The 27,972-nt window shown below is 51.6% G+C and overlaps 1 protein-coding gene across 1 annotated transcript in view; it reads right to left on the reverse strand.

Annotated features, from left to right (window-relative positions):
- Window positions 1-1,799: 1,799 nt before the first annotated feature.
- CHRDL2 (chordin like 2) overlaps window positions 1,800-27,972 on the reverse strand; it is a 32,091-nt gene continuing 5,918 nt past the window's right edge. The window contains exons 3-13 of the mRNA XM_042838363.1: window positions 27,508-27,925; window positions 20,097-20,209; window positions 19,483-19,576; window positions 18,101-18,243; window positions 15,088-15,181; window positions 13,553-13,608; window positions 12,160-12,328; window positions 10,992-11,186; window positions 8,142-8,324; window positions 3,512-3,604; window positions 1,800-1,880 (exon numbers count right to left, since the gene is read on the reverse strand). Of these exons, the coding sequence (XP_042694297.1) occupies window positions 1,801-1,880; window positions 3,512-3,604; window positions 8,142-8,324; window positions 10,992-11,186; window positions 12,160-12,328; window positions 13,553-13,608; window positions 15,088-15,181; window positions 18,101-18,243; window positions 19,483-19,576; window positions 20,097-20,209; window positions 27,508-27,589 (1,302 nt within the window). The 5' untranslated portion in view covers window positions 27,590-27,925 and the 3' untranslated portion in view covers window position 1,800. The remainder of the gene's footprint in view (window positions 1,881-3,511; window positions 3,605-8,141; window positions 8,325-10,991; window positions 11,187-12,159; window positions 12,329-13,552; window positions 13,609-15,087; window positions 15,182-18,100; window positions 18,244-19,482; window positions 19,577-20,096; window positions 20,210-27,507; window positions 27,926-27,972) is intronic.

Below are 27,972 nucleotides of genomic sequence, written 5' to 3' on the forward strand. Positions count from 1 at the left end.
ACTTGGATGATGTCACGGTGCTCCACTGGCCCTTGGATGCTCCACTGCAGCTGCTTTGCTACCTGCCTGCTGCCCCAGTGCTGATCCTCCATCCTTGGGATGAGCACAGATTTCTGTCCACATCCCAACCCCATGGCAGCAACTCCTGGTCTCTGGGAGCGCAGCGAAGAGCAAACAGGACAGCACTGATGTCCCAAGGTGGGAGCTGCTCAGACTGGGCCTTTTACAGCCCAGTCACCTCTCCAAGAGCAGCACATGCACTCACTTTGCAGCTTTCTTAGGCAGCAGTCCAGCATGCCAGAACCTCCCATTTCCTGGCCTGAATTTGCCCCCAGCCTTCACTCGATCCCTGCTGCCAGCCCTGGGCTTGGTTTTCAGCCCCAAATCAACTGCAGCCCATCTGGAATCAGGCTTAGAGCTGCTCTAGAGCAGGGGATGCCCTGGAGGTGGGCAAGGCTCTGTAAATCCCTGCTGGGTAAGGGGTCTGCAAAGATTCCGAATCCACGCAGCCAAAGCATCATCCCCAAACCCTGCTATGCCCCAGTGAGAGGGGAACCACCCCACAAAAGATTGGGGTGCCCTCTGCACCCCTCTTGCCAAAACGGATGCGGAAAGGAGAGCTGGCACTGGAGGGTGAATCAAAAAGGCGCTTTAATCAGATTGATCCGACAGATCCGGATCTCCAAATAAATAGATTTATCAAAACAGAATAAAACAAGAAACTGGGGATAAATACATGTACCCAAACGACCTGAAAATCCCCCAAAGCTATTTCCAGTCTGGGGGAGAGAGATGCTGCTGCACTCCCTCCTCTCCGTGCTGCAGGAATGGCCCTGTTTGCCCTTTGGGAGATGCTCCTCCTGTGAATACAGCCCAGAAGAGAGTATGTAGGATATAGATAAATATAGAGCATAATGACACGCTTCGTTAGTGCAGTGTTTGGAGCCTCAGAGCCAGCGAGCGGCGAGTGCCGGAGGTTACATTCTTGCAGGGGGGACAGGGGGACAGAAAGAGGTGGTACCAGCAATCGAGTGGCACCTCCTCCCCCCCCACAGCATGAGAAGCAGTTTTGGTGCTGTTGGACCTAAATTTGTGCCACCACCCCATGCCCCTGGCTCCCCTTCATGCTGTCAGCAGGTGGGTCCTCCAAAAACGACATGCAAAGAAGGGAAATGGCCGAAACAGAGCATCCAAGGGAGACGTGGGTGCCCCTGTTCATCGCGGGGGATTTGGACCAGATGGCCTCTAGGGATCCCTTCCAACTCAGACCATTGTGAATCAGGAGGAAAGACTCAAGATTTTTCAATACCCTTTGGAGGGTATTTGGCAAAAAAACAACAACAACCACTTTTGCAAATCACAGGGCCTCCAAGAAAGGAGACAGAGATACGTCTTCTCTCCTTGCAGGTCATCACGATGCTCCAAAGCACGTTCTCATCCTGCTTGGTCGCTGGCTCCAGTGCTCCCAGAAATGCCTCCTGTCTTCACATTGCACTCCCCCTCTGCCCACCTGGCTCCTTCAGCAGCAGGAGACACGACGGCCTCCTCCAGTCCCACTGGAGCACTCCGAGGGACATCAAGTCGCCGTGGTGGCTTTGGTGTGGACACGGTGGTTGGGTTTGGTTCATCTGCTGGAGCTGCTGCCATTTACACTAGTGTATCTCTTATTGCTGTGCCAGTCTATTGAATAATGCAACTTTTCTTTGTATATATGTGTAGGTGTGTATGTGTGTGTGGGTGTAGATAAATCAATAGCTAGGTTAAAGTTATTTCTTTTTTTCTTTTTTTCTTTTTTTTTCTTTACAAGTTCTTTGTTTCTTTCTCTGGGCTCTCTGTCATCCTCAGCTCTGATGTCTGGGCTTGGAAGATGTTCCAGTGACCTGGGTGAGCAGAGATGGACACTGGTTAGCACTCACCCTCAGTTACTGGAAAGCCCATTTGCCCTCTGCATCACACACACTGCCCCTGGGGGCCACTGTCAGGGCAGCTCATCAGCAGCCCCATGAGCTGGAGGCTTTGTCATCTCAGAACTACAATGGGTCTGAGGCTGAGAGATGCTCAGGGGTTTTGGTGTCTCCCATTGGAACACCAGGGGCTGCAGCCAGAGATGACTGCTACCCCCTAACCCTTATCCCATAACCACTGTTCCCTACTCCTCATCCTCTGTCCCCATCCTCTATCATCTATCCCCTATCCTCCATCCCCTATCCCTTAACTTCTATCCCTTATCAGCTATCCCTGTTCCCTATCCTCTGCTCCCTGTTCCCTATCATCTTCCTCTTCCCTCCCTCCCCTAATCCCTTATTTCTTATCTCCTATCCACCACCCCCATTCCCTATCCCCATGCCCTATTCCCACCCCCTCTCTCCATGCCTTATCTCTATTTCTTATCTTCTTTCCCTATTCCCTTTTTCTTATTCTTGAGTTGGAACTAGACAGTCTTTAAGGTCCCTTCCAACCCAAGCTATTCTATGACCAATGATCCTCTATTCCTTATCCCTTTCCCCTTTCCCACATCCCCCATTCATTCTTGCTTATCCTCATCCTCTATCCTCTTAATCTCACCCTCTTTTCCCCACCCTCCCTCCCTCACCCCATCCCCCACCCCCTATTTCCTTTCCCCTCCTTGCTGCGTTTCTACTCTCAAGCAGAGCCCCACAAGCCTCTCACAATGCAATTAACACCTCAATCAACGACTTTTCCAGGGTTTCCCTGTGAAAACACTCCCTGCGAAGCAAAAGCATCACCCCAAAAACAGGCACTGAGCCCGCCCCAACCCCTCCCACTGTTCCCCTAAAGCATTGCCATGCACCTCAGAGATGCTGGAGGAAGCTCAGCCCTTTTCTGTATCCCTTATAGCTGATTGACCTCCCCACAGTCCCAGTGAGGGGCAGAGACCCCGTTCCAGTGTGGAGCCCAACCTGAGAGCAGAGACTTGAAAATCCCGCAGCGCTTGGCCACGAGGTGCTGTCTCAAATGGGCTGAAGGTGAAAACCAACCTTCACCTACACCATCACTGTGTGAACTGCTTCATAATGGGCAGCCTATACCCTGACCCATGGATGCTGAGCAACACGGGAATGGCCTCTATCCCAGCCTGACCCATTAAACCCTAATTCAGCCCAGGCAAAGAGGCAGCCAAAGGGAAACAGCGCGGCAGTTTCGTTCTGCACAGGCACATGTGCACCAGCATTCCTCCTTTTTTTTGTAACATTTACGCACATCCAAGAACATTAAGAATGATTTTCAAAGATATTCCAGAGTTTATTTCTTTCAAATCCCTCGCATAATTTCGCTCCCCGCCCCGTCACACCAGACGGATCAGATATAAAAACCAAACAAGTTTTATGGGCTTTGGAGGGATCTCGCCTTTGCGTTTCACAAGAGCACGTCCACTTTTAGAAAGCTGGCTGCCCTTTGCAATCCCATAAAGAGAAAATGTGACCACTGACCGAGAGCACGGGGTGGTGGGACCCAGCAGGAGGGGAAGGGGGACAAAGGGGCTCTTTACCTTCATTCGTCCTGGTGATCAGCCTGAAGTTCTGTGCTTCTTGCTTGAATTCCTGCTTGCTGATCTTCTTGGTTTGGATCAAGTGAAATATCCCTGCAGAGAGAAGCATGGGGGCATTGCTGTAGGGCTCAGTGTGGCTTTGGTGCACATCTCCACCCCCTCCTCATGCACACAACCCAAGGATTTAGGTTGTGGGGTCCAACAAAACTCATTGAGAGGCTGGGGTGCCCAGTGTAGGACTGGGAAAAATCTCTTTTCCAAACTGCACTGGAGGAGCTCTGATCTCCAAGAAACCATCACAGGGACAAAGCTGGGATCAATGGGATCCCGGATCCCTCTCCTCTCCACTCGCTCTCCCCACGCCACCCATCCAATGGGGGTCTTTCCCACCTCCTTCTGCCTCCTTTTTATAGACTCATTGAATCATTACGGGTGGTAAAGACTACCGTGCCCAGCCCTGAAGCAGCCAGGACCAAAGTTTTTCCATTCCTTTGCCCCCAGCCCTGTAACTTCTCCAGGACAGGAAACGCACGGCTGACCTCAGATGGATATTTCAGCCCACACCAGCACTGTCCCATTCAGGGGATGCCTGAGTCAGATGTCTGACATGAGAAAACCACACATTTAGCAACGGAAGTGACCTTTCCGTGGGATTAGGGGTCAGGATATTCATCCCTGTATGGAAGCATGATGAAGGGGGCAGCTATGTGGGGCACATCCTCCCCATACCTCTCCCAGCTCCTTCCCACGTGCCCCGCATTGCACTGATGTCTGATGCCGTTTCTCTCTGTTTGGGTAAGAGACCTTCCTGCTTCCCAGCAGCAGTTACACATACGGTGAGCGTGTAACGGATGGGAAGCAGCGTGTGATCCATCCTAATGGGATGTTGTGGAGTGTGGAAAGTTAATACGGGAAGTCTTAATGCATCGGGAGAAATATGAGGCTGGTTGGGCTATTAATAAGCCCCGTAAGTGGGTCGGGAAATGGAGTCCTACCAGTAACAAAAGGAGACGCTGGATGGAGATAATAAAAGTGTTAATGACGCAAGGAAGGCACAAGTGTTCCATAAATCCTTCTCTCTATACTTAGAAAGGAGCAGGAGGGTGTGCTCACAGCCCTGGGGCTGATGAAGCACTTTCCACCAGTAACCAGGAGGTTGTTTTAAACAAGAGCCACAAGAGATAAACATCGTTTAATTGACCGACCTGGATAATTTACACTTGAGAGCCCCCGGAGAGCTGGCTGAGATGTGTGGTCTCTGGATGGTCATTTCTGACACATTCCAGGAGCTGGGGAGCCATGGAGGAACGCGGATGTCAAGTCAGCACTCACAAGGGGATGAGAATAGTCTGCTCTTGCTGCCCATGGAATCATAGAATCATTCAGGTTGGGAAAGATCTCTGAATCATCCAGTTCAACCGTCCACCTACCACCAATACTGCCTGCTGACCATGTCCATGAGTACCTAACCCAGGTCTGTAAGTAATGAAAAGCCAACATGGATGGAGCTGGTGAAGAATGAGGACTGTGGGAGGCAAAGGCTGGGCAATGCCAGCAGATCACAGAATCATAGAATGGCCCAGGTTGGAAGGGACCTCAAGGATCACGAAGCTCCAACCCCCCACCACATTTCATAGCAGCCCAGGCTGCCCAGGGCCCCATCCAACCTGGCCTCCAACACCTCCAGGGATGGACGGGGCATCACAGCCTCTCTGGGCAGCTGTTCCAGCCCCTCACCACTCTCTCTCTAAACAACTTCCCCCTGACATCCAACCTCCAGCTGCCCTCCCTCAACTCCAAACCATTTCCCCTTGTCCTGCTGCCATCTCCCCTTTCACAGAGCTGACTCCCCTCCTGGCTGCAGGCTCCCTTGAGGCACTGCAGGCTGCACTGAGGTCACCCCGCAGCTTCTCTTCTCCATGCTCAACAAGCCCAGCTCCCTCAGCCTGTCTTTGTAGGAAGCTGCTGCAGCCCTCTGCTCATCTTCATGGCCCTCCTCTCCAACAGCTCCCTGTCTTTCTTGTGCTGGGGGCTCCAGCCCTGGACGCAGTGCTGCAGATGGGGCCTCCCAAGAGCAGAGCAGAGGGGGACAATCACCTCCCTGTCCCTGCTGGCCACCCCTCTGCTGATGGAGCCCTGGATCCCATTTGCTTTCCTGCCCAACAGACCCTGGCATCGAGGAGGACGAGATGGAGGGAGGTGGTGGGGCTGCCTCTTCTCACCCCTCTTGGTGCTTTATACACCACCTCAAGGCAAAAAGCAGATAGATTCCAATATCATGGAGTGCAAGGAATGAGCTAACAACCAGACCAAAGGACCAGAAATTGCTAATGTCAAGGAAAGACTGATTAGAGGGTGGAGAAGATGACATGGGCTGGAGATGATGGCATCTTCATATGCATCAGGGGAAAGGAGTCTGCTGTCACCAAACACTCAACCCAGAGAGAATTCAAGGCCAGGACTGTGATCTACAGGGAGGCTGCATGTTGGGAATAGTTATCCTTAAAGAAAGGGTTTGTGGCTCTGGAAGAAATTATACAGACCATAGATTTTCTGTGGCAGGAGATCTCCAAGCACACATAACAAGAGAATAAACCCAGATGGGAATGGCTGAAGGTCCCAGAGCCACAGATTTTCAGGACAAAACAGGATCTTTGGGTCATTATCTAATCCCAGCCTAGCAGTGTGAAAGTGGCACTGCACCTCCAAGTACAGGAGGCAAAGACAAGCCTCTGAACAGTGCTGGTCTCTTTCTGATTCCATCCACTTTGTCCACACTGCCTGCAAAAGTTCCTTCTCCAAAACATCAGAAAGTCACATTTCAAACCTCCTGAGCCATTCAGACCCCTAAAATTGTGGAGAATCCCACACTGTGACTTGTGCAGGGGCATCGTCAGAAAGGTGGGTAGAGGTTTGGGCTGGGTGTTGCTGTCAGTTTCTCTTCTATTTCGGTGCCTCGAGGAGGAAACCATCCAGCACAGAAATAGAGGAGGCCACGTAGGATGGTAAGCCATACAAAGGTGGATGGACAGGCTCCAGGCGTGACTTGCAGGCTCCCTGCTCCACACACGGTGCTCTGTTGGTAGAGTGATGGACCATGGAGAGGTGGAATCCATATGTGACTGAGCTCATGCTCTTTCCCAATAGTAACACTTTGCTCTGCCAAGCAAAAGAGCTGTGTTGGCCTCGGGGACAAGGGCCTCCCCTGTCCTTGGCTGGCAGGGCTCGGGAGCTCCGTGCAGACACGAAGCTTTTGGCCTCAGAAGGTGGCAAGAAGGTTTGGGTGGTGACCTCTGCCAAGCAGCAAGGAGAGGAAAAGAGGGGGGAGAGGGGGGGCCCAGACAGTGCAGCTCAGCTGTCCTCCAGCTACAAGGTGCCATTGTGAAGGAGGCTTCGCTGTGCTGGGGGAGGATGGAGAGAGGAGGAACGTGGGGGACGGAGGGAGGTGGGTGGGAACATGGCGACAGCCACAGCTCCATCACTGGAGGCAATTTCTCTGATTAATACCCATGCACCCACCCAAAGTGGCTGGGAAGACCACGGAATCACAGAATCGTTAAGGTTGGGAAAGATCTCTCAGATCATCTTGCCCAACCAGCCAACTACCACCAATATTGCCCACTAGGGCAACAAGACTGGGAACAGCCCCAAGAGGGATAAGAACTCCTTTAGGGAGTGAAGTGAGACACCTACACACCCAGGAGAGCAGAATATCTGTTTAAAGGTGTCCAGAAGACACCCAGCTCCATGCTCTGAAGGTCGCTGAGTCCACAGGTAGGGCACAACTGACCCAAAGTGCCCCAAACTTGGGCACAAGTTTTTGCAAGTATGTCCAATGAAGATTTGAGGCTGGAACATTGTTTTGGGCACCCAGGCCCAGAAGAAACAAGACACAAAGATTCACGAGATCATGCAGCTTGGGTGGTGAGCTGATCCATGAGAGTGTGGCACATCTAGACGTACACAGAGAGTGCAAAAGATCAGTGTCATTTGAGAGTCTGTACTGTGCTTTGCTGGAGTGTGAACCAACCAAACATCCCAAACCCCTTTTCCAAAAAGCAGGCTGGGGCAGCTCATGTTCCCTGCATGCAGCTCGGCAAGCTTTGTTCCCAGCAGTTGGTGGATCAGGGACAAGAAAGGGCAAAAGCAAAAATACAGAATGACTACAATACATTTTTTTTTTTAGTTTTCCATGTGTTTGGCATGAAAGCAGGTGGGTTTTTGAGGAAGAACCCCACAGCCTCTGCCTTGTTTGCCCATGCAGAATCATAGATTCATTCAGGTTGGAAAAGACCTCTAAGATCATCTTGCCCAACCACCAACACCTAGTTCAGTCGTCCAAGATGCTGTGCCACTGGATGGCGTTGCAGCTTCTGGTTGGGTACACTGAGATCAAAAGTGGTTTCCAACACCATGCCTGCATGCAACTACAGCAAAAGAGTGCAGAAAGTGGAAACAGAAAAGCCAGCCTGCTGTCAGCAGGTTTCGACTTCGTGGGCATGGTGGTGACGGGTTCATGGTTGGACTTGGTGATCTCAGTGGTCTTCTCCAGCCTTAATGATTTATGATTGGAAAGCAGCACATGTCCAAGCAGATCTCCACTGCTGGCTGGCTTTGTTGTGGGACTCACCTTTAATCAGCTTCCAGTTATAGATTTCCACCTCTTCCGTGAGCTCCTTCTCGATAGCGACTGTCCTCAGGATCTCCTTGGAGTTCTCGGAGCTCGGTGGCACAAACATGTACACCAGGACGTGGTTGGGGGTCTTGCCACATCTCTCAGTGATGATTTCATCAGTGGGTTTGACTCTGGTTTCTGGGCACAGACAAGAACAGTTCATTAAATAGGGCAAGAGCAACACGAAGGAGGTGGAGGAGGTTCCTGAAAGGCTGGAAGAGAAGGCTCAGACCTGGGGTTGGATCCCAACAGGCACAAAGACATCAAGGCTGGAAGCAAAGGGAGGTATTGATAAAAGGGGATGTTGATAAAGGGTGATCTCGACAAAGGGAGATGCTGACAAAAGGAGATGTTGACAAAGGAAGACATTGATAAAGGGTCTGTGGAGTTGCCCACCTCCGTAATTTCAACTCCCCTTGGTTTTAGCAGCCCCTATAGCAGCAGCGATGGAGCAGGGTGATTTTCTCCACCTGCATCCCTTCTAACCACCACCTCGGTGCCAACACCATGCAGCAAAGCCCAACCTTCCCATCTCCCTCCCATCCCACAGAAGCAACGTCAGTGAGGCAGAGAGATGAGCCCACAGCATGGGAGCCAGCACCGTGGCTGTGCTGCCTGGGCACAGTGCCCAGCCCAGCCCCACGGGTGGGCTCAGCCCCAAACTGAGCCCCCTCCCCACGCAGAGCTCCTTCGCGTTGGTCCAGGCACGCAGCAATTGGGACAACATCTCCAGGACCCTGTGTGACTTCTCCAACACCCTTGGGTGAAGAAGAGACGCTCATTTCTTCTTGTTGTTGTTGTTGTTGTTTCTGGAGTAATGAAGAATCCCCCACGGTTTTGGAAGGAGATTTATTGCCTTTGGTTGTGGTCCTTGGAACGCAGAGGAGCTCAGCTGAATTTAGCCTTGTTCTCCCCCGTCGTTTTGGATGCTGGAGCTTTTTACACTACTCGAAAGAAAGTTTGGCTATAAATAGAGACATGGGGTTTATTTTAGTAGGACAGTTATTTTAGGCCTGATTCTGCTCTCCCCATGCTTTCTGGGGTGATCCTGAGCTACTCTTTGCACACACCGGTAGAGAGGGGATGGAAATTTCAATGTAAAGAAGCGCAAAGCAGGGATTTTTCAGCAACAAGTGTTCAATTTTGCAGCCCCAGCGAGACCCAGGAGGACAACCAGGTGCCACTACCCTCACTCACCCCTGTCACCATGGGATCTGGGTGCAGAACCTCCATCCCTCACATTTCATCTGCACCAGGGCTGCTTTTTGCAGCCCCACATCCACAACCAGCAAGGAGCCACATGCTCAAGGAGCCACAAGCTCACAGCTTTACACCAGAGCCACTTGATGGCCAACACGTCAAGGAGGAGAAGTAGGGACCCTTCTGGCCACCACTTCTCCCCACACCAATGCTGGCTGTTTCCCAACCAATGCATTCGCAGCAATTTCTCTTTTGCAAACAGAAAGCAGTCAGCATTTCCCTCCAAGCTGCAGCGTACAGAGGAGCAAGAGGAGGACAGGACCATGGAAACTGCCTGGAAAATGACGACGGCGAAACCGCCATGCAGTGAAGGAAAGGACAAGCATGTAACTTGGCTGAGCATTGTGTGTGTGTGATTGCTATCTATGAGTACTGGAAAGTCACTTTGGCTGGGTCAGAGTGTTTAACTGGAAATAAATGAAGTCTGAAGAGCAGACAAGAGATCCCAGAAGAGAAAGTTGTAGACTTTAAACCAGAGAGAACTGCTATAATGGGAGTGCAAGACTGGAAAGGATCTGCTCAGTCATCACATCCCATTCCCACCAGGCACCACGTCATAAATCCTGCTCATAAACATATCAGAAATCTTATTAAAACAAGCTGAGATTCTGCCCTTTGCTCCCCAGGGGAGGCTGTCCCAGCACCTCCCTGCTTGGCAGGGGAAAACCTTGAAAATCCCAGCTGAGATTGCTGTGCAGTCTATTTGCCCCCATTCCTCAACCTGACAACGTCCCTTGCTTGTTCTCCTGGTGAGACTCCTCCATTAAGGTGTACATCTGAGAAGATGACCCAGCAATTGCCACATCTGCAGGCAGGCTCATGTATCTTTAGCCTCTCTATGGAGAGGTTGTCCATCATCTGAACATCCAGTACAGAATGATAATGAGAAGAGGTGCAACCTAGAGAACATTCTCCATTGGAAACAGAGAAGATCTGAAGCTATGCCACATTTGTACCAGGTCTGGTGTTGTGGGTAAACAGCTTTTCAAAGGCCAGGAAGCAGCTGAGAGACCCCAGATCCACTGCATATGAGAAGAAGATGTCACTTCACCACTTCCCAGCCCCAGGACCAGCCTTGCTCCTCCTGGCTCACACCGATGGCTACACGGCAAACCCTCCCTTTCCAGGGATGGAGACCTCAACTCCAGCTCAGCCCAAACCATGGGTGCCACAGCACCTGGACAGTGTCCTTCTGATTTCAAACTGCCACAGTTAATCCACTAAATTTTGTTCCAAAGCCTCAACTGAGGGCTGGAGAGCAGACTGAGCCCTCTCCCCTCCCTGCTTGTCTGAAGACTGTTAGCACGTAGCTCTTCAGACATCTTTCTCCATTCTACAGCCACTTAACGCATGCAACATTTTGGGATCAGTTTCCTCATCTCAGTTCAGTCCAAGACAGACTTACATCACTGTGTGCTCTGCAGAACTCACCTGGCATGAATTCAGTGATGTGAAACCCTATACATCCTTATGCCCAGGGCTTTAAACCAAAGCTTGAGGAAGGAAATGGAGGACAGCTGCAGGAGCAGGTAGGATCTCACATACCTGGACATATTTTACAGCACTTCCCATCTACTTTTTCCGGAGAGTCACACGGATACTCCTTGGGGCATGTGATCTTCTGGCAGTCCTGGACACCATCCCTGCAGGTGCACAGGATGCAGGGCAGGAGCCCATAGAGCCGGAAGACGGGGTGCCACACTTCTCCATGGGAGTAGGTCTTCCCATTGTAAACACAGGCTGGAGGAGAGAGAAAAGCCATGCCAGTAGGAATAAATCCTCCTTCTCTCCATACATCCAAGGCCTGCTGGAGCTCAACAGGTTTCAACATCTCACAAACGGGTGGCCCTGCAGCCTTGGGAGCACAACCCTACAGCCTCGAGGACTGTGGCCCTACACAGTGAGCGTGGCCCCGTGGCGTTGAGGATCATGACCTACCAGCAAACCTACCTGCAGAGTGACGTGGGGACATCACAGCCTCCCCAACCAGGAGGTGCCATGGGACATGGGGACCAGGCTGCAGAAGGTGGAGGCTGCTGGGGTCAAGTAGGGTTATGGGGCAGCTGTGGGCAGGAGCTCACCTGTCTCCTGACTTCTATGAGCCCAGGGTCCCTCCAAGGCCTCCACCAGCACCAAGCACAGTGAAGAGTGCCACCTGCTGACTTTTGCATGCAAATTTTTGGAGGTCCCAGAAATTTCCTCCAGGGCTTCATCTCCAAAGACTGGAGAGAGCCTTTGTGGAAGCATGGTACTGGGAGAGTCCCCAAGAGGAGAAGGGACCCCTCTCCTCCCTTTTGGCTCCATGCAGTTTCCTCCCCATCTTTGCCTTCCAGGAGGAAGCCAATGGCACCACGATGGACCCATCACACTGAAGGCAGTTGTAGGAGGGAACCCCTTGTCCCTCTGCAGCAGAAAGACCATAGAAGGATCATGTGAGATCTTTCAACTGAACACCTCCCTTCCCAGGTCCCAGATCTCCAAAACACCCCAAAGTTTGGCCTTCCTCCAGCCCAGAGGTTGGAGATTCATATAGAAAAGGGATTGTGATCTCAGGGTCAGGGCCACCAGGGCCACCAGGGCTGAGACCAGGGCTGTGAGTGAGCAAGTTGGGGGTCATCGTTGGAAAGCTGCTTTTGAAACAGCTTCTCTGGAACCCAGAGTCTTGGAGAAGGCAATTTAGGAGACACAGAGACCACCTGGCCCCTCCCCTTACCTTTCTTGTGCTTCTCTTTCAAAACGATCTTCACGGTGGTGCCACCTCCCCCCTTGGGTTTGAAGCTCCTGGGGATGAACTCCAGCGAGGAACTGAGCACGGTGGATGCGGTGGCTCCAGGTGGCTTTCTGTTCATTGCTTCCCCCAAGCACTGGTCTTGTGAGTGCCTCTGGGAACAGTCAGAGAAAACAAGGGGACTCAGACCCAGGTGGTTTGGTTGTTCTCACTCCATGCTGCAAAAAGCCACAGAACGGGAAGGTTCAGAGACTGCAGGGATGAGCAATGAGCAGGAGCCATCCCAGTGCCATTAAATATGTCTAAGGAGTGACGAGCAGTTAGTCCCAGTGCCCCTCATTGCTGTCCTCTGTAGGCTGCATGTGGGTCACCTTCTCTCATTGTGGCAGCATCAACACAATACCTACATCCAAGGTTATACCCTCATGGTGTCCTACACTGTCATTTGGGGTCCTACACTGGTAGGGAAATGGGCAACTGAGGCCTGGCATCTGTATGATGGAACCATAAGGATCGGAGAGGTGAGCATGGGCTGTATCCTGCCCTCTCACCTGCCTGGTACCAGGAGCGTTGTCAGCTGGCAGGAATAAAATCCCTGGAATATCCCAAGAGCAAAGTGCTGGGACAAGACATGCAGCACAAAGGGTCTCCTTGTGTCTATTTTGGAGGTTTTATAGGTGGTGGAGGTGTGACGCTGGCGTTTCACCCAGCAGTATGGAAAAGGGAAGGGCCAGGAGCTGTAAGTGACCTACTCCCAAAGAGCTGGCATGGGCTGCCCAGCCTCGAAATGTCACCGTGAATGAACTCTGAGCAGCCAGGGAGTCACTTTTTCCTTGCTGGGGCTGCTGATACAAACAGCCTGGGGAAAGCATGCTCATGGCCAGCTCCAGTGTTGGAGGTACGAATGGGAGGAGGACACCCTTGAGCTTGGGGGGAAGAGTAAAACCCAACATCTGAAGCAAAAGCTCTCAAAGATGGATTTGGGCCACCCGACTTCATGGGTAGGGGCCACGTATGACTGTCAGTCTCATATGAATTTCTCTGTTCAACTTCTTCACCCATTTTAACCCACTGGCCAATCAAGAGAAGTACCCAAGTTTTCCAGTTCCCACAGGTCTTCTGCTCTTCCAGGACAGCAGAGATGTTCCAGAGGAGAGGACAAGAGTCCTAACAGCTCAGTCTATGCTGAGAGCCCTCACCTAAAGCCAACTCCCAAGCAGGACTCAGCTGCAAACCAAGTGTCAGTGGTTCTACTGCCCACAAAGCTGGGTCATTTCTTGTAAAGCTTATAGCCAAGGGCAAATAGCTTTCTTTGAGATATTTAATGGGGCTGTGTTAGAAGAAACAAACTGAGTTTTAAAATGTAAATGTCACGTACAACACCTCTGTTTAACTGCAGGGGTTCCTCTTCCGAAGACTTCTCATACGAGCCATCTGCAAGCAAAAAACATGGTCCAGTGAAATACTGCAGAGATGGATGAGGATTTGTTCACTGGGGTCCAGATGACTGAAAGCAGCTCTCTGCAGGGTGCTGAACTGCCTGTGAGCTCTTGGAAGAGCGGAGCTTTGCAAAATGGGATTCACATCACCCAAAGCGAATGGGAGCACGGCTTGCCTGTGTCACAGCCCAAAAATCCAAAGCAAATGGGAGCATAGCTGGTCTGTGTCACACCCCAAAAACCCGAAGCAAATGGGAGCATAGCTGGTCTGCGTCACACCCCAAAAACTCTTTTATCCCCACTGACAGCTAACAAGAGCTCAGCTCTGAGAAAGGCAGGACCTTGCGTACTGCTGAGGTTAGGTGGCATAGAAACACCCTAGAGATTAAGTACAAGGTGGTGGAGACGGTGTGGCATTAAAAATAAACCCTTTGGGGCTATTGGGGCATTTCAGATGAAGTGCTGAGTCAATGACGTGCCTCAAGTGCAAGGGCAGCTCTGGTGGTGCCCACAGCTCTGTGAATTCTGCTTGTTTGGTGTCCCACAACCAACTCCACCTGGACCAGGCTCTGGTTTTCCCAAGGCATACAGTGGCTTCAAAGGACTTTTAACACGTCTGGCCCTCATTTAGGGCTTTCTGTAGGACATGAGCTCTTCTAAAAGGATGTTGTCCCAGAGCAAAACATCCACACTCTGTTCAGAGCAATCTCTTTGCTCGTGGTGAGGCCACCAAAGCCTTACAGATGCCACCAAACCAAGCACAGAGGGGCACAAACTACAGCAGGGGGCAGTTTCAAGGAGGTGCCCACAGATCACTCTGTGACCATGGTCAGGATGTCACTGCGGTCTTCCAGCTTCATATATGTCTCTGGTATTGGGATTAAAGTGTCATTGCAAGCTGTGAACTTAGCAAGGCATGAATCCACCCATTCGCTCTTGAATTGGTCTCATCCAGAGATGTGGATCTGGATTTCTCCTCACTTTCCTAGGTGGGAGTTAGGGAAAACAGCAGCAAATTCAAGAGTGAAACTCAACCAAGGCCATGCTGCTCTGAGGTGGAAAAGGACTCTTTTCCAGGCCCTGGTTATTCTGGAAACTCCCCTAGAGAAATAGCAGCATGCACCACTCTTGATACATGGCCAATTAAACTACATCCATCCTAGTGGGCAAGTGATCTGGAGGATGTTGTCTTCTGTGCAGGTCACATCCCTTGCATGATGCAGCAGGGGTGGGACAAAGTGCATGGCCAGTGTATGGGCTGTAGGGGGGTTGGACACAACTAAGTGCTAGAGAGGTAGCATAGGAGAAAAAAAAGGAGCTCGTGTCTTTTGTTTCCTGGTGTGACTCAGACATAGCAAGTGGCCTAAATTACAAGCTGGACTTCCAAAACCCTGCTGAAGTTCCTTGAAATAATTCCTGTCAGATAGTGGCAATCCTGCGCCCATAGTCCTTGCTCAGGAGCAGCTCCCCTTACCTTTGCAGACCTGGCAGCAGGAATCTGGCACGGTTAGGGGATTGGAGCACAGCAGCTCTGGGCAGGTCACCAAGCCACAGTAAATCTGGCCTTCCTAAGAGAGAAGAGCAAAAAGATATATATATTGTCAGCATTGCCAATGTCCAGACAGAGCTATGAGCACCCAGTGTGGGGGTGCTAACACTTCTGATTGTAGATCTGGCATAAATCATCAGCACCCCAGAGTACCATCCTCAAGTATCACTAATCACCCAGTGACTGAACGCTGAAAATCTGCTCCCATCACTCTTCAACCTGCAGGACATGGCATGGTGGCCCTCTCCTAGCAAGGCTGGATCCCATTGCCAACCCACATGCTCATAAGTGGAGGGGGTGGGTGAGGATAGGTTATGCTCTGATCTGAGACATCATTAGAGCTATCAGAACTGGAACAGCCACCACAGATCTGTGAACTCTGCATAGCACCAGCTTAGATTGGCACGAGAACCTGTTCCCTAATACAACCCAGGATGAGGACCTGCTGGAAAGGGGAATTGCAATGCTGAACCCGGAGCCTGCTCTATCTCACAGCTCTGCCCTCTCTCTCATTCAATAACTCCAGAACAGAGCACACAAAGACATTGGACCAAGAGCAACGGATGGATGGTCAGATGTGGGCCTTCCTGACTTGGTGGCTGGTTTGGAAAAACAATGAAAAGCTGAAAACCGTGGAGTAAAGGGCAGTGTTGATGCTTGTGCACCCCAGTCCTACACTGCTCAATGGAATTGCAACCATTTGCTGCAGGGATGAGTTTTTGCTGCTTTGAAGGATTGAAAAAGATATCAGCAGCCCAGAAGCAGCCAGATCCCACCAGCAAGGCTCTCTTCTCCATGCTGCAGTGTTCTCCAGGGCATCACCAAGCTCTTGGTCAATGGAAAACAAGTTAATCAAGATGTCCCCAGAAAACCAAATCACAGCAGCATCCCTGACCATCCAAAAGCCAAGAGACAGTACAGGGGACACAGAGAGGAGGCTGGAGGTCTGGTGGATCACATGGAGGTCGCAAACCAAAGCCTTCAGGAACATACAATGGGGTCCAGACCTACAGGGAGAAGGATCAGGCTATAGGGGCATGCTTTTCCTTCTTCTGACCAGCAGGTCACAGCCAGGGCCTGCCCTGGGTGGGAGAGAACACGTCATACAAAGCAGGGTTTGAGCCAGAGGCTCTGGTCTCAGGATGCTTTTCGAAGCTGTTTCCACCAGCTGTTCACGCAGCTGTTCTAACAGCTGAGATCAGACTGCAAGACCCCACCACTGCAGGGCTCCACGGTCATCCTTTTATTTTCTGCTTTGTGTCCAAGGCATTATCCTACCCAACAAACAGCTGGAGTGAGATCCAGTGCCTCCAAGAGCGATAGGCAGGTCTGTGTGTCCCCACATCTGGTGATGGTGGGGTCAGACAGCACATGGGGTCAGACTGAGGGCTCCTTCCCCAGCATTTGTCCCCATCAGAGGGTGGTCTAGCATCCAGCAAGGGTTGGTAAGAGAGGAACAAGCCCTAAAAGCTGTTTAATTTCTATAAGTATGAGCTATTGCTCTTGCCACCTGGCTCCAAGTTTAGCCAAAGACCAAGGGCTAAAAGCAGGTATGCCAGATATCAAAGCCAACCCACCACTGAGCAGTAGCCACCAGGTGCATGCTCTTGGCATGATGGAGTGATGTGGGGTGGAATTGCTCCCCCCTCTTTCTTTCCTGGCCAACATTAACTTAATTCTTTGCTGCAAGCAGAACACAGAGCAGTGGAGCCTGGTATCCCCCAGAGCTGTGTGTGACAGCTCGTGAAAGCCATGTCTGTGCCCGCTTCTTTTTGATGGCAGTATCCAAGTCCAGCAACACCACTCCTAAGCTCCCTTCCTCAAGAAGGAGGAACCCCCCCCCATTCATCTCCTAACACTCAGCTCCTGGCTCGTGCAGCCCCATGCTCTGTACACATTCACCATCACCTCTGGCCAGGCTGCTTTGTGCCATCCCAAGAGAAGTTTGCCACTTTTCAGTGGGTTTTTGTAGGATTCCAGCCTGCAGAAAAGGGCAGAGTGGAGCAAGCCCTGTCTCAGGGCATCACTGGAGGGATTCCTCTCTGGTGTGGCAGAGAGGTGGTAGATAAACAGCTCTGCAATGAATGCCTCCAGTCTATCTGCCATCACCTCCAGGATGAGCTCCACCACACAGGGCAGAAGCTCTTCCTAGAGGCACAACACCCCAACACCAGTGGTTGGGAGACACTAAATCACATCTGGAGTTCAATTCTGCTCCACTCCAGGCTCTTCATCCCAATAATTCCTGAGGCCCAAGAGCTGGCACCTCATGTCCATGTAACCTTGCAGGTAAGATGAGCTCTCCCAGATCCTTTTTGCAACAAACCTCATCTATTTTGCAGCAAATACATGTGCAGAAAGGCTTCTGGCTCTCCTTTTCCAAAGAATCAAGGAATCGTTAAGGTTGGGAAGACCACTAAAATCACCAAGTGCAATTGTCAACCCATCCCCACTGTGCTCAGTCATAGAATCATAGAACCATCATGGTTGCAAAATACCTCTAAGATCCTCAAGCCTAACCTCCACCTACCCTCAGTATAACCACTAACCACATCCCTCAGTGTCACATCTCCATGGCTCTGGAACAGGGACAGAGACCCCACCACTTCCCTGCACAGCCTGAGCCAATGCATCACCACTCTTTTGGAGAAGAAATTTTTCTTAATATCCAACCTGAGATGTCTTGAGACATCTCAGTGGGGCAGGTGAGATAGCTGAATGCTGTACAGAGCACTCTGCATCCTCTGGGACAAAGCTTTGCCCGCTGTGCACCCTAAGGAACCTTAGCCTAGGACAGGTCCATGGATTTCCATCAACCAAGAGACTTGACCAGATGTTCAGACTGATTTTCCCAGATTGCTCCTGCAAAGCTTTTTGACACTGCAGGATAATTGCAGAGCCCAAGCCCTCCCAACCCAAGGGCTCATCGCTGGCTTACAGAGCAGCTGCACTGCACACACTGGTTGGGCTGGCGGCTGGGGAAGAGCTCACTGGTGGTGAACATCTCTCCTTGCTGGTACGTTGTCCCATTGTACTGGCAGGATCTGACAGGTGCTCGGAGACCAGAAGGGGAATTTGGCTCTGAAAGGGAGGAGGAGAGAGCAGAGAGGTGAGAGCCAGCCCCCCGCCAGCTTGGGTGCTCAAACTGATTTCCCCCCCAGCCCAACCCAGAGAACAAGGAGCTTTGAGACATCATATTTATTAGGAAGAAGTGGTCAGGGCAGGGCACAGCTTGTGAGGACTCAGGTGCCTGAAAGCTTTTGGACAGCGGAATTGCCCTGACTGCAATGAGCTTGCCACAAAGGTTTAACCTGGACAGATGTTGTTCATTTTTAGCTAATTATCCTTGGGAGAAGCTATTTGCATAGAATCATAGAATCATTTGTGTTGGAAGAGACCTTTAAAGGTCATCCGGTCCCACTCCCCATCAATGAGCAGAGACAAGCACAGCTCAGAGCCTGGAGCTTTTCATCTGACTCTGGCTGATGGTAGAGGTCATCACATCCAAGAAAGGAAAAAGATTTTTAAAAACCGTGCCAGAGCTTCAAAAAATTCTTCCTCCTGTAGCCAGCACTTTCTCTAGTCAAATGATCTGCTTCATGTGCTGACTTCAGACTTGTCACTGATCTGTGATCTGATGTTTTGCCCCTACAAGGCTCCTTAGGCTGGGGGAGAGCTGGAGAAAGCAATTTGTTTAAGGGTCCTCTTACAAAAAAGTGACATTTTTGTGCAGGCTAGAGCAATGCCATCAGCCTGAGCTGCCATTGCTGCCATGACCTCAAGACCAAACCCAGAAATACTGTGCAGCTCCTTGAGCACTCAGGTGATGACAACGAATCTATGTCCAAAAAACAGCTGTAAGCAAGCCTGTGACTCAGTTTCTCTGCTTCCTTCCTATGAAAACCAGAGGGTACAAGGAGCTTTTGTGTCCCTGGCACAGCACGGGCATGGAGGCCACAGGGAGTGATCCACCCTCTAAAATCAGTCCAATCATCAACCCATCAGCGCCATGTCCACACCCAGAGTCATAGAACCACAGATGGTTAAGGTTGGCAAAGACCTCCAAGACCCCCAAATCACACCCACCGTGCCCACTGATCAGGTCCCTCAGTGCCACATCCCCATGGCTCTTGAACACCTCCAAGGACAGTGACTCCATCACCTCCCTGGGCAGCCTGTGCCAGTGCTTTACCACTCTTTCAGCAAATAGCTTTTTCTTTATATCCAACCAGAACATCCCCTGGTGCAACAAAAGGCCATTACCTCTCCTAAAATTCCCCTTTGCTCCTGTCATTCCCTCCCCATGGGATGGCCCCATACCGAGACACCGTGGGCAGCACTGCTGGGGGTCCGTGACGGGGCTGGCACATTGCAGAGCGGGGCACTGGATCCGATAGCACCTCGTGTTGCCATTCTGGGGAGAGACAAGAGCGATCCTTTCAGCTACACATCTATCCCCCAAGGAAGGAAAGAGCTTCCCAAAGCTGCCCCTTTCTTGGAGTTCTTCTAGGGGAAGAGGCTGTTGCATGATAGCCCCTTTAGCACGACAGATGGTGCTGGTGGAACTCAGCCAACCGAGGCTTCACAGATTCATAGAATATCCCAAGTTGGAAGGGACCCACAAGGTTCATCGATCCAGCTCCTGGCTCGCCATCCTCAGCTCAGGCTCGCTGCCAGTTCATGATTTCCTCTATCATCACCAATGATCACCCATGGTCCCAGTGCAGCCTTGAGCCACCTCCACCCACAGCCAACCAATGCTGATGAGACGTCTCCCTCACAAGGTCAACCCAACATCTGTGAGGGATATGGGGATTTATCAAAAGCAAATATGCTAATCTAGTGGAAAGCATCTTCTCTTGTCAAATTTGACACCAGAACCAGCTGGGAATGCCCTGGTTGCCACATCTTAGGGCAATGCATGTGGGACATACCTCAGAGCAGCTGCAGCGGATGCAGTACATCAACCCCTGCGGCTCCAGGTAGGGGTGCCAGCTCTCACCTGGGCTGTACTTCTTGCCATTGAAGTCGCAGAACATATCCGGCCCTGAAAGCCAATGGGGAGAGACTGCATGAGAAAAGGAATGGCCCTCAGGAGAGCTCTCCTTCCTCTGTGATGGGCAGAGCAAGGAGGGATCAGTGGCTTCGTGCCATCACCCATGAGTAGCTGACAGTCACACCCCATCCACCCAACCCCAAGGTGAAGGCATTCATCAAAACCGTTTTTTAACTATAAAGGGTTTCTTTATGCTGCCGAGGAACAGAATGTGTGTTGTTGAGGCATAAAATAGTACTGTATTTCTAGAACAAGTCAGAATAAACCCTCATTTGAAGGCCGGCAGGTGTTTGCAGGTTGACACAACGAGATGGAGTTTCCCCCAGGAAAACCAGAAGGGCTGTGAGTGGTGGGGAAGAGAGGAGAGTCTGAGTTTGGGAGAGAAGAAGAAAGGAAAAGGGAATAAGAAGAAATGAGAAAGGAAGAATAGAAAATGGAAAAACGGAAAAAAAGGGTAAATAAAAAATACATTTTGGAGTGGAAAAGACATTTGGGAGTTGAAAAGCGTTTTGAAGGAAAGATTTTGCTCTCTGTAAGAGAGATCTGAAAGATCCCTTGACAAACACATCAGCGCAGGGAGGATGGTGCAGTCTTGCCCAGTCCCACCAGTTAAAGTCCCCTTGGCTTCACTGGGCTTCAGGCATCACTGGTTGGGATGGTGTTGGTTGAACCAGTCTGTTCCTTTATGGGGCTGTCTGTGGGAACAGCAAGTTCACCACTGAGCCATCTCCACCCATTCCTCACTCTTGCTGGTAGAAAAGCTGTGGCTCTGCACAAAGGATGATCCCAAACATGACATCAACCTTTCCCTGCCAGTCTCTGCATGAGAAATATATACTTGTTGCCCCAGAGGGTCAGCAAGCCCAAGGGGCTCTTACAAAAAGGACATTTGTGTGAAAAGACAATGCTCAACTCACCATAAAAAGCCAGCAATTTTAACATGTCCCAACTTTAAATGGAAATATTTGGGAGATGCTGAAAAACCACAGGCTGACCAAGTCAAAACTTCACCCCGAAAACCACAATTCACAATTTTTCCATTCCTCTCTGATCCTACCATCATGAGAAGAACCAGATTCCAGCTTCTGAACTGGAGGCTTCCATCCCAGAAATGATACAGCCCTCCCTCTGCCAGGATGGGTCCAACCATGCCATGGCACAGGGATGCGAGGTGTTGGACACCATCAGGTCAGGATACACCCTTGGGAGATCCCTTCTCACCCCAGATTCCAGCAGGTCCCTAGCAGATCTCCTCCAGCTCCAACTCTTTGCTTGCACACCCTTGGGAGGATGAGGACCAGCAAGCAGCAGGACTTGTGGGTCCATACCCCCCAACAACAACCCAATTCAGCCATCCTTAATGCCCGCATCAAACAGCCCCACCTGGCCCTACAGAACTGAGCCAGACCTACATTAAAACAGACCCCATAACTTCGCTGCAGCCCGGTGGCTGCCCCTGCTATCCCATGACGTGTCCCCGGGACCCAAACAGCTGGAGGGAAGCACCGGTGCTTCTGTTGTGAATAAGCACATGCCTGACCACGCATGTTATTAGTGCTGTAAGTGCTTACAACCCCACTAAAACTGGAGGTGATTTAAAAGATTATGTCATTGAGGGGATTTGAGGTAGTTTGGGTGATGACGTGGCTGAGATGTTTACATTCCCTGAAGCATTTACAGGCCTTTAAAATCTTACAGAGCCCTAGGGGAGAGGGCAGAGGGGGGCGGCTGTTTGCAGGGGCATGGCACCCAGCTCCTGCCACCAGCACTGGAGTTGCCACCTCCTCATTGCAAGTTCTCCCAGCAAGCAGGCAGCATTCCTAGGAATACACTGTGGTGGGCTGCCACCCCTTCTGCCAGCTCCTGAGCATCCTCAGGATGAGCCCAATGGGTGCTCTGCCACTGCCAACTTCTAGCTCCTCGTTGAGTTCATAGAATCATAGACTCATTAAGGTTGGAAAAAACCTCTGAAATCATCACATCCAACCCCAACCCATCCTACAACACCCACTGACCACATCCCTAAATGTCACATCCCCATGATTCTGGAACACCTCCAGGAAAGGTGATTCCCCCCTCCCTGGGCAGCCTGTGCCAGTGCCTCACTGCTCTTACAGAGAAGGATTTTTTCCCTAATATCCAACCTGAACCTTACAGCAATGTGAGGCCATCCCCATCATGAGATTCTCCAGGTTGTTTCTTCAAAGGCAGGGGGAAGGGAAGCAGAGAGGAGAGGAGGGGAGAAGGAAGGGAGGAGGGAGGAGGGAAGTAGGAGAGGGAAAGTGAAGGTAGGGGAGAGAAAGGGAAGGGAAGGTAGGGGAGAGAAAGGGAAAGGAAGGGAAGGGAAGGGAAGGGAAGGGAAGGGAAGGGAAGGGAAGGGAAGGGAAGGGAATCAACAACTCATCATCAAAAGGATGAGAAAATGACTTCATTTCTCCCTGCTTGCAGTATCTTCATGAATTATGCTGAGGGTGAAGAAATCAAGTTCCCTGCATGTGACACAGCCCCGCTCGGCTTGCAGGCTCCCATGCCAGTTGGCTGCTTCGTCCAAACATTTAATCACTCGCTTTTCACAAGTGGAGACCTGGTTTGGGTCCAGCCCTCGAAAGCAGCCTGATTCATGTCTGCAGAAGGCCTGCTGGTAAAATGAGAGCCGAGTGGCAGCGCCGGGCAGCAGCAGACGCTTGTCGGCATCTCAGCAGCGCTATGCCGCGTAGTTGGCAAGAGACGTATGCCTATTTGGTTAAAAGCAAGCTGGGATGGATGGAAGGAGGAGGCTTAAAAGCTGGAGGCTCTGGATCATTTTTTCCCATGCCAGGCTAATAATTTCATTTTCAGAGGTTGACGTTTGGATATCTTCCCAATTCGCTGTGAGTGAAAAGCCATTTGTGGCAGTAAATTGCTCCCGTGCCTTTCAGTCTCCTTATTTATTGCATCTACGGCAATAGCACGCTCACAAAAGTCATCTTGTTTTACTTCTCATGTTCCAAGGAGGGCTCTTGAGCTGCAGAGCACTTTCAAGGCTGCAGCATCAGAATCCAAAGCCACTACTTTGCTTTTCTTCCCAAAGCAGGACTCCACGATGACAGAGCAGAGGACCAGAGCCCAGCCTGGCCCACGACACCCCAACACAAACACAGTTTGAAGCTTGCTCCTCACTCACAAGTGACCCTGTGTGACCTGAATATGAGGAGCAGAGGTGCAAAGAGGTGAGCTCCCCATTCCCAAACCTTCCGAGATCAGCTCCCATTTGACCACTTTCTTATCAAACATAGGAGCCCTCCTTGCAAGATCCTTCTCTTCTGCACACCGTTATGAGTTGTGTGCATCCCTGACCTTTTGCCATGGCTCCAATACTTTCTTGGGTGAGCACCATCTGCTTAAATCCAATCACTAACTGCCCCAACAAGGGCCATGGCCCAGCCCAACTCACAGCCAAACCAATCTGGCACAGGCTGTCCCCAAACAGTGCCCAGGCATTTGGCAAAGCCCAGGTAGGCACTGGCCAACACCATGCTGGGGAGCGTGCCAGGAGCACGACTCTGACACCCCTGGTCAACACTTGAGGCTCTGCCCAGGGCTTATTGACTTTAATCATCATTAATTATCTTCAGTTATCATTAATTATCATGAATAGCATCCTGAGCAGCAAGGGCAGCATGTGACATGAGACGGATGGGGTGTAAGGTAAGCAAGGGCTGTTGTAAAGAAGAGAGTGATGACTGGCCAAGACAGGGACAAAAAGGACATAGAAGCATCAGCCTGTCCCCCTTCCCCCTTCTCTCTTCCCTTTCCTCTTCCCTTCCTTCTCCCCTCTCCTCCTCTTTGCTTCCTACCCTTCTGCCTTTGGAGATACAACCTGGAGAATCTCATGATGGGAATGGCAAAGCCTGGGTGGTTAGATTTAAGCACCAGAAGATTTATGCACCAGGTGAGGCTATTGAGGTTCTGAGATGCTGCGTGAACCCACTGGAGCAGCATCTTCATGAGGTGATCCAGAAACACCAGCCTGAGGTGATAAACTCAACAGGATGGAAAAATCCCTTCTCTTCTGCCTTCAGTGACCACTGAAAGTCCTTCAACCTGAGAAAATCCCACTGCTGGGGAGCAGAGATGTCATCCCACATCCTCATGTCCCAGTAAGAGACCACAAACCAAGGGGAGCCCACACTGATACCCCTCAGCCTCCCTTAATGGATGTGCAAGACCCTTATGGACCATCAGTCCAGCTGATGTTGGTCATTCCATCCCTGGACATCTCCTGGACTTGTTCAAGTTCCCTCAGGACAGCACGTCCTTGGGACCTGTCCCTTGAAGCTCTCCCATCCCCTCTGCACTGCCCATGTGAGCCAGTTCTCTGCATCCCCTCCGCAATGGCCTGGAGGGACATGGATGTCCCCAGGGGTTTCTCAATGCACTGTGACTTATCCTGCTGCCTCAGTGCTCCTCCATGGCTGAGCCAAGGGGCGAAGCAGTCTGTTAGCAGGAACCACTGAAAACTATCAAATCTGAACACTACCAATACCCCACTTTCTGCTGTCAAAACATCCTTTGCTTGTCTGTAGCCATGACATTTCTCTGTGGACACAGGGACTGAATCTCAGTGATGCCAAGCCACATGCATACAACATGCACACACATTGCGAGCGTGCAAACCCCTGCTCCTAGACTGAGGCAGACATGTGAAGAGGGTCCCAGTTGATCATGGCAGTTGTAAAGCTGCTTTTCCATCATTGCTTGAATAGCTCTAGCCTTCACATACCCATCCCCATCATGGGTTCACACTGTAAAGCCTGAACCATGGCCAGAAAGGGACTAAAGTACCCACAAGACCCAAAAGCACAGAAAACTAGGGTAAAACCAGCCCAGTGCCTGGGAGTTTCCCTCTGGATACCAAGGGATCCCATAATGAAAGGTACATGGGGCTCCATCCACTGCTCCTGGGGCTCAGGGATGAGGGACATTAGATACCCCAGAAAGGACACTAGTGAGACATCCTGCATCTTCCAGCAAAGACACGATGCTGTGCTTCACGCTCCAATCCCAGCCTGGGATTTCCCCAAACCCCACAACCCACATTGCTCCCCCTCAGTTCTGCCCCACATCCCAGCCACACTCTTGGCTATTTCAGAGATCAGGCACCTGCAACCAGCACCATGCCAGGCACGGGGGGTGTTTATGCAAACCAGTTTTCAAGTTTTAAGAGCAGCCATAAATAAAGTGTAAAAAGCCCTGTCTGCTGTAGAAAGTGCAGGCGCTCCCTTGACAGCCTGGTATTTATGAAGGGTTTAGAATGCAGCAAAGGGACTGAGTAAAGCACACTGGGCCCTTGACATGTTGCACCTGAACCGCTCTACTCATGTCCAGATCAATTCCCACGCGTTCGCCTTACTCAGCTCTGGGCTGGGCATTTATTCTTGGAATTATAGGAGCTGGGAAATCCCCACAGTACCACAAATGCAGCTTCACAGCTCACCCCTGGAGCCCCAGGAGCAGCGGATGGAGCCCCATTTACCTCCACTCCTCCCCAAAGGGATGCGCAGCCCTCACCTCTCCCTTACCGTGGCAGCCAGAAGGATTTATGCTTTTTGTCCTGGTTCTTCCCATCCTGGAGCACACGGACCCTCACAGCACAGGAGTTTAAAGCAGGACAGGCAGAGCCCCTTCCTCCAGAAGCCACGCAGTAAACCAATGGAACAACAGCTCCCGAGCTCCTGGGGAAAAGCCCTGCTCTCTCCAGAGATGCTGCTGTTTAAGTCCTCCAGCCAACACGCCGTTGCGTTAAGCTCTTGTGCTGGATTGCTCACAGAGGACGGGCTGCAGCATTCAGCCCAGTAACCTGTGCCTCCAATATTTTTCCAGTTGAGAGTGTAAATCCCCTAAAATAGCCTGTTTCTATGGGCAAATTCTTCTTTTCTGACTTGCCATTGAAGCCCGAGCGTTTCTGCTTCTCACCTATTTTTAGCCAAGACACACTGTAGGTCTCTTGTCTGATGAGCCTGCTTGGAGCTAATTTATTCCTGCATTCATTTGTCCTAAGGGCTTGGCCTCGAGCAAAATGTGGGGCAGTGAGTGGCAGAGTGAATGGTGTCACCAAACCCCCTGTCCTTAGCTGTGTGGCACCTGGAGCCCTTTGCACCATACTATGCAGTGGGCTCCAATCCTGTCCCCAAAACACACCTGGATCCTCTTGGGATTGAGGGCTATTGGCCGGGTATTTTTGCTCACGCTGTCCCAAATCATTGACTTGTGACCAATTTAGGGGCTCTGCCACCACCAGTGGGTGCCTCCACCTCACCCAGCATCAATGACACCCTCTGGGGATGTCTCCATCCCTCTCCTAATGTGGGCACCACAGTTAACACAGCAGAGCGTCAGACCCACATCCATGTGCAATATCAGATGCTGTGGGCTGAGCTCAGCGCTGTCAATAAACCCAGGGAAGGGAAAAGAGCCAAACTCACCTGGATTTTGCTCTCCAGGGCTGCACACAGCGCTGGGAAGCAGAGATTGGAAATCTCACTATGCTTTGCCACGCACTCCTCATTCACATCCTGACCCCCAGCCCTCCCAACCCCTGGCACAAGCAACCCAGCGCTCATGCTTTGGGTTTGTGCTCCAGGAGGAAGATTCTTTGCTGGAGTCTAACGCAGCTCTGGCACCAAGCAGGTGATAAATCATTCCAGTGCAGCCACCAGCCCAGTGGAATTTCAATAGATTAAAGGGGAGAATAAACATAGGGTCATGATGGGTCCTAATCATGCTGTCCCAGTGCCTCTCCCAAGCCAAACACAGCTCCTGGGTACCTTCAAGCTGCTGAGCAGACCTAAGCACGTGCAGAACTTCCCTTCCCCATCCCACTCTGGGAGCAGCAGCAGGAGAGAGCAAGGGATGAGTGAGGAGTAAAGTCCCCAGCTTTGCTTTGGGGGGAGTCATTTCCCCCAGTCTGCTCACTCCTCCACCCATTCTCAGACGAACCCAGGTGGGATGGGATCTGTGCAGGCAACAAGGGCAGCAGTTCAGCTCCTTATCCTGTGCAATATCAAGCCCAAAGGAAGGGACTTTGAACTTACAGTCTATCGCCAAAAAGAGCTGGGGCCAGCAGCAGGTGGAGGGGCCACGGCCACATCCCCTCCGCCGGGTTTGGGAGCCCAGCCTGGCCCATCTTGCCCACCTCCCACGTTCCCAGCCCCGCCCTCAAAGCCCTCCGCTCCATCTCGGGGCGCAGACCCCCCCCAGATGGGGAAACTGAGGCGCGGAGGGGAGCAGAGGCTCAGCCCCCTACTTACGAGCCCGTGCTCGGCTCTCGGAGGCGAAGAGCAGCAGCAGACACCGGAGGAGGAAAGCGAGGGGACCCGCGCCGGGGAGCATCTCAGCCCGGCGGTCGGTGCCCGGGGAGCTTCGGTCCCTGTTCTCGGTGGGTGCTGTGCTGTCACAGCCCGGCTGCTGCGGTGTGGCTAACCGATGTCCCGGTGCTGCTCCCCGGTGCCGGTTCTCGGGGCTGTCCCGGTGTCAATGCTGGGGATACCCAGATGGAAAGGTGATGCCCGGAGCACGGCGATGTCTCGGTATCGGTGATCGGAGGGTCTCGGTAGTGTCGGTATTTTGGGGATCCCGGTGCCGGTGCCCGATGGTACCGATGCCCGTGGAGGTCCCGGTGGTGCCGGTGCCCGTCGGGGTTCGCCTCTCTCCGATCAAAGGCGCCTCCTTTAGGGAGAGCGAAGAGTTTGTTTGGGGGGGGGGGGGGCGGAGGT

Source organism: Centrocercus urophasianus, unplaced genomic scaffold (genome assembly GCF_019232065.1).
Source record: "Centrocercus urophasianus isolate 14NV4802_14NV808 unplaced genomic scaffold, USGS_Curo_1.0 seq_777, whole genome shotgun sequence".
In the NCBI taxonomy this organism is placed as follows: Eukaryota; Metazoa; Chordata; class Aves; order Galliformes; family Phasianidae; genus Centrocercus; species Centrocercus urophasianus.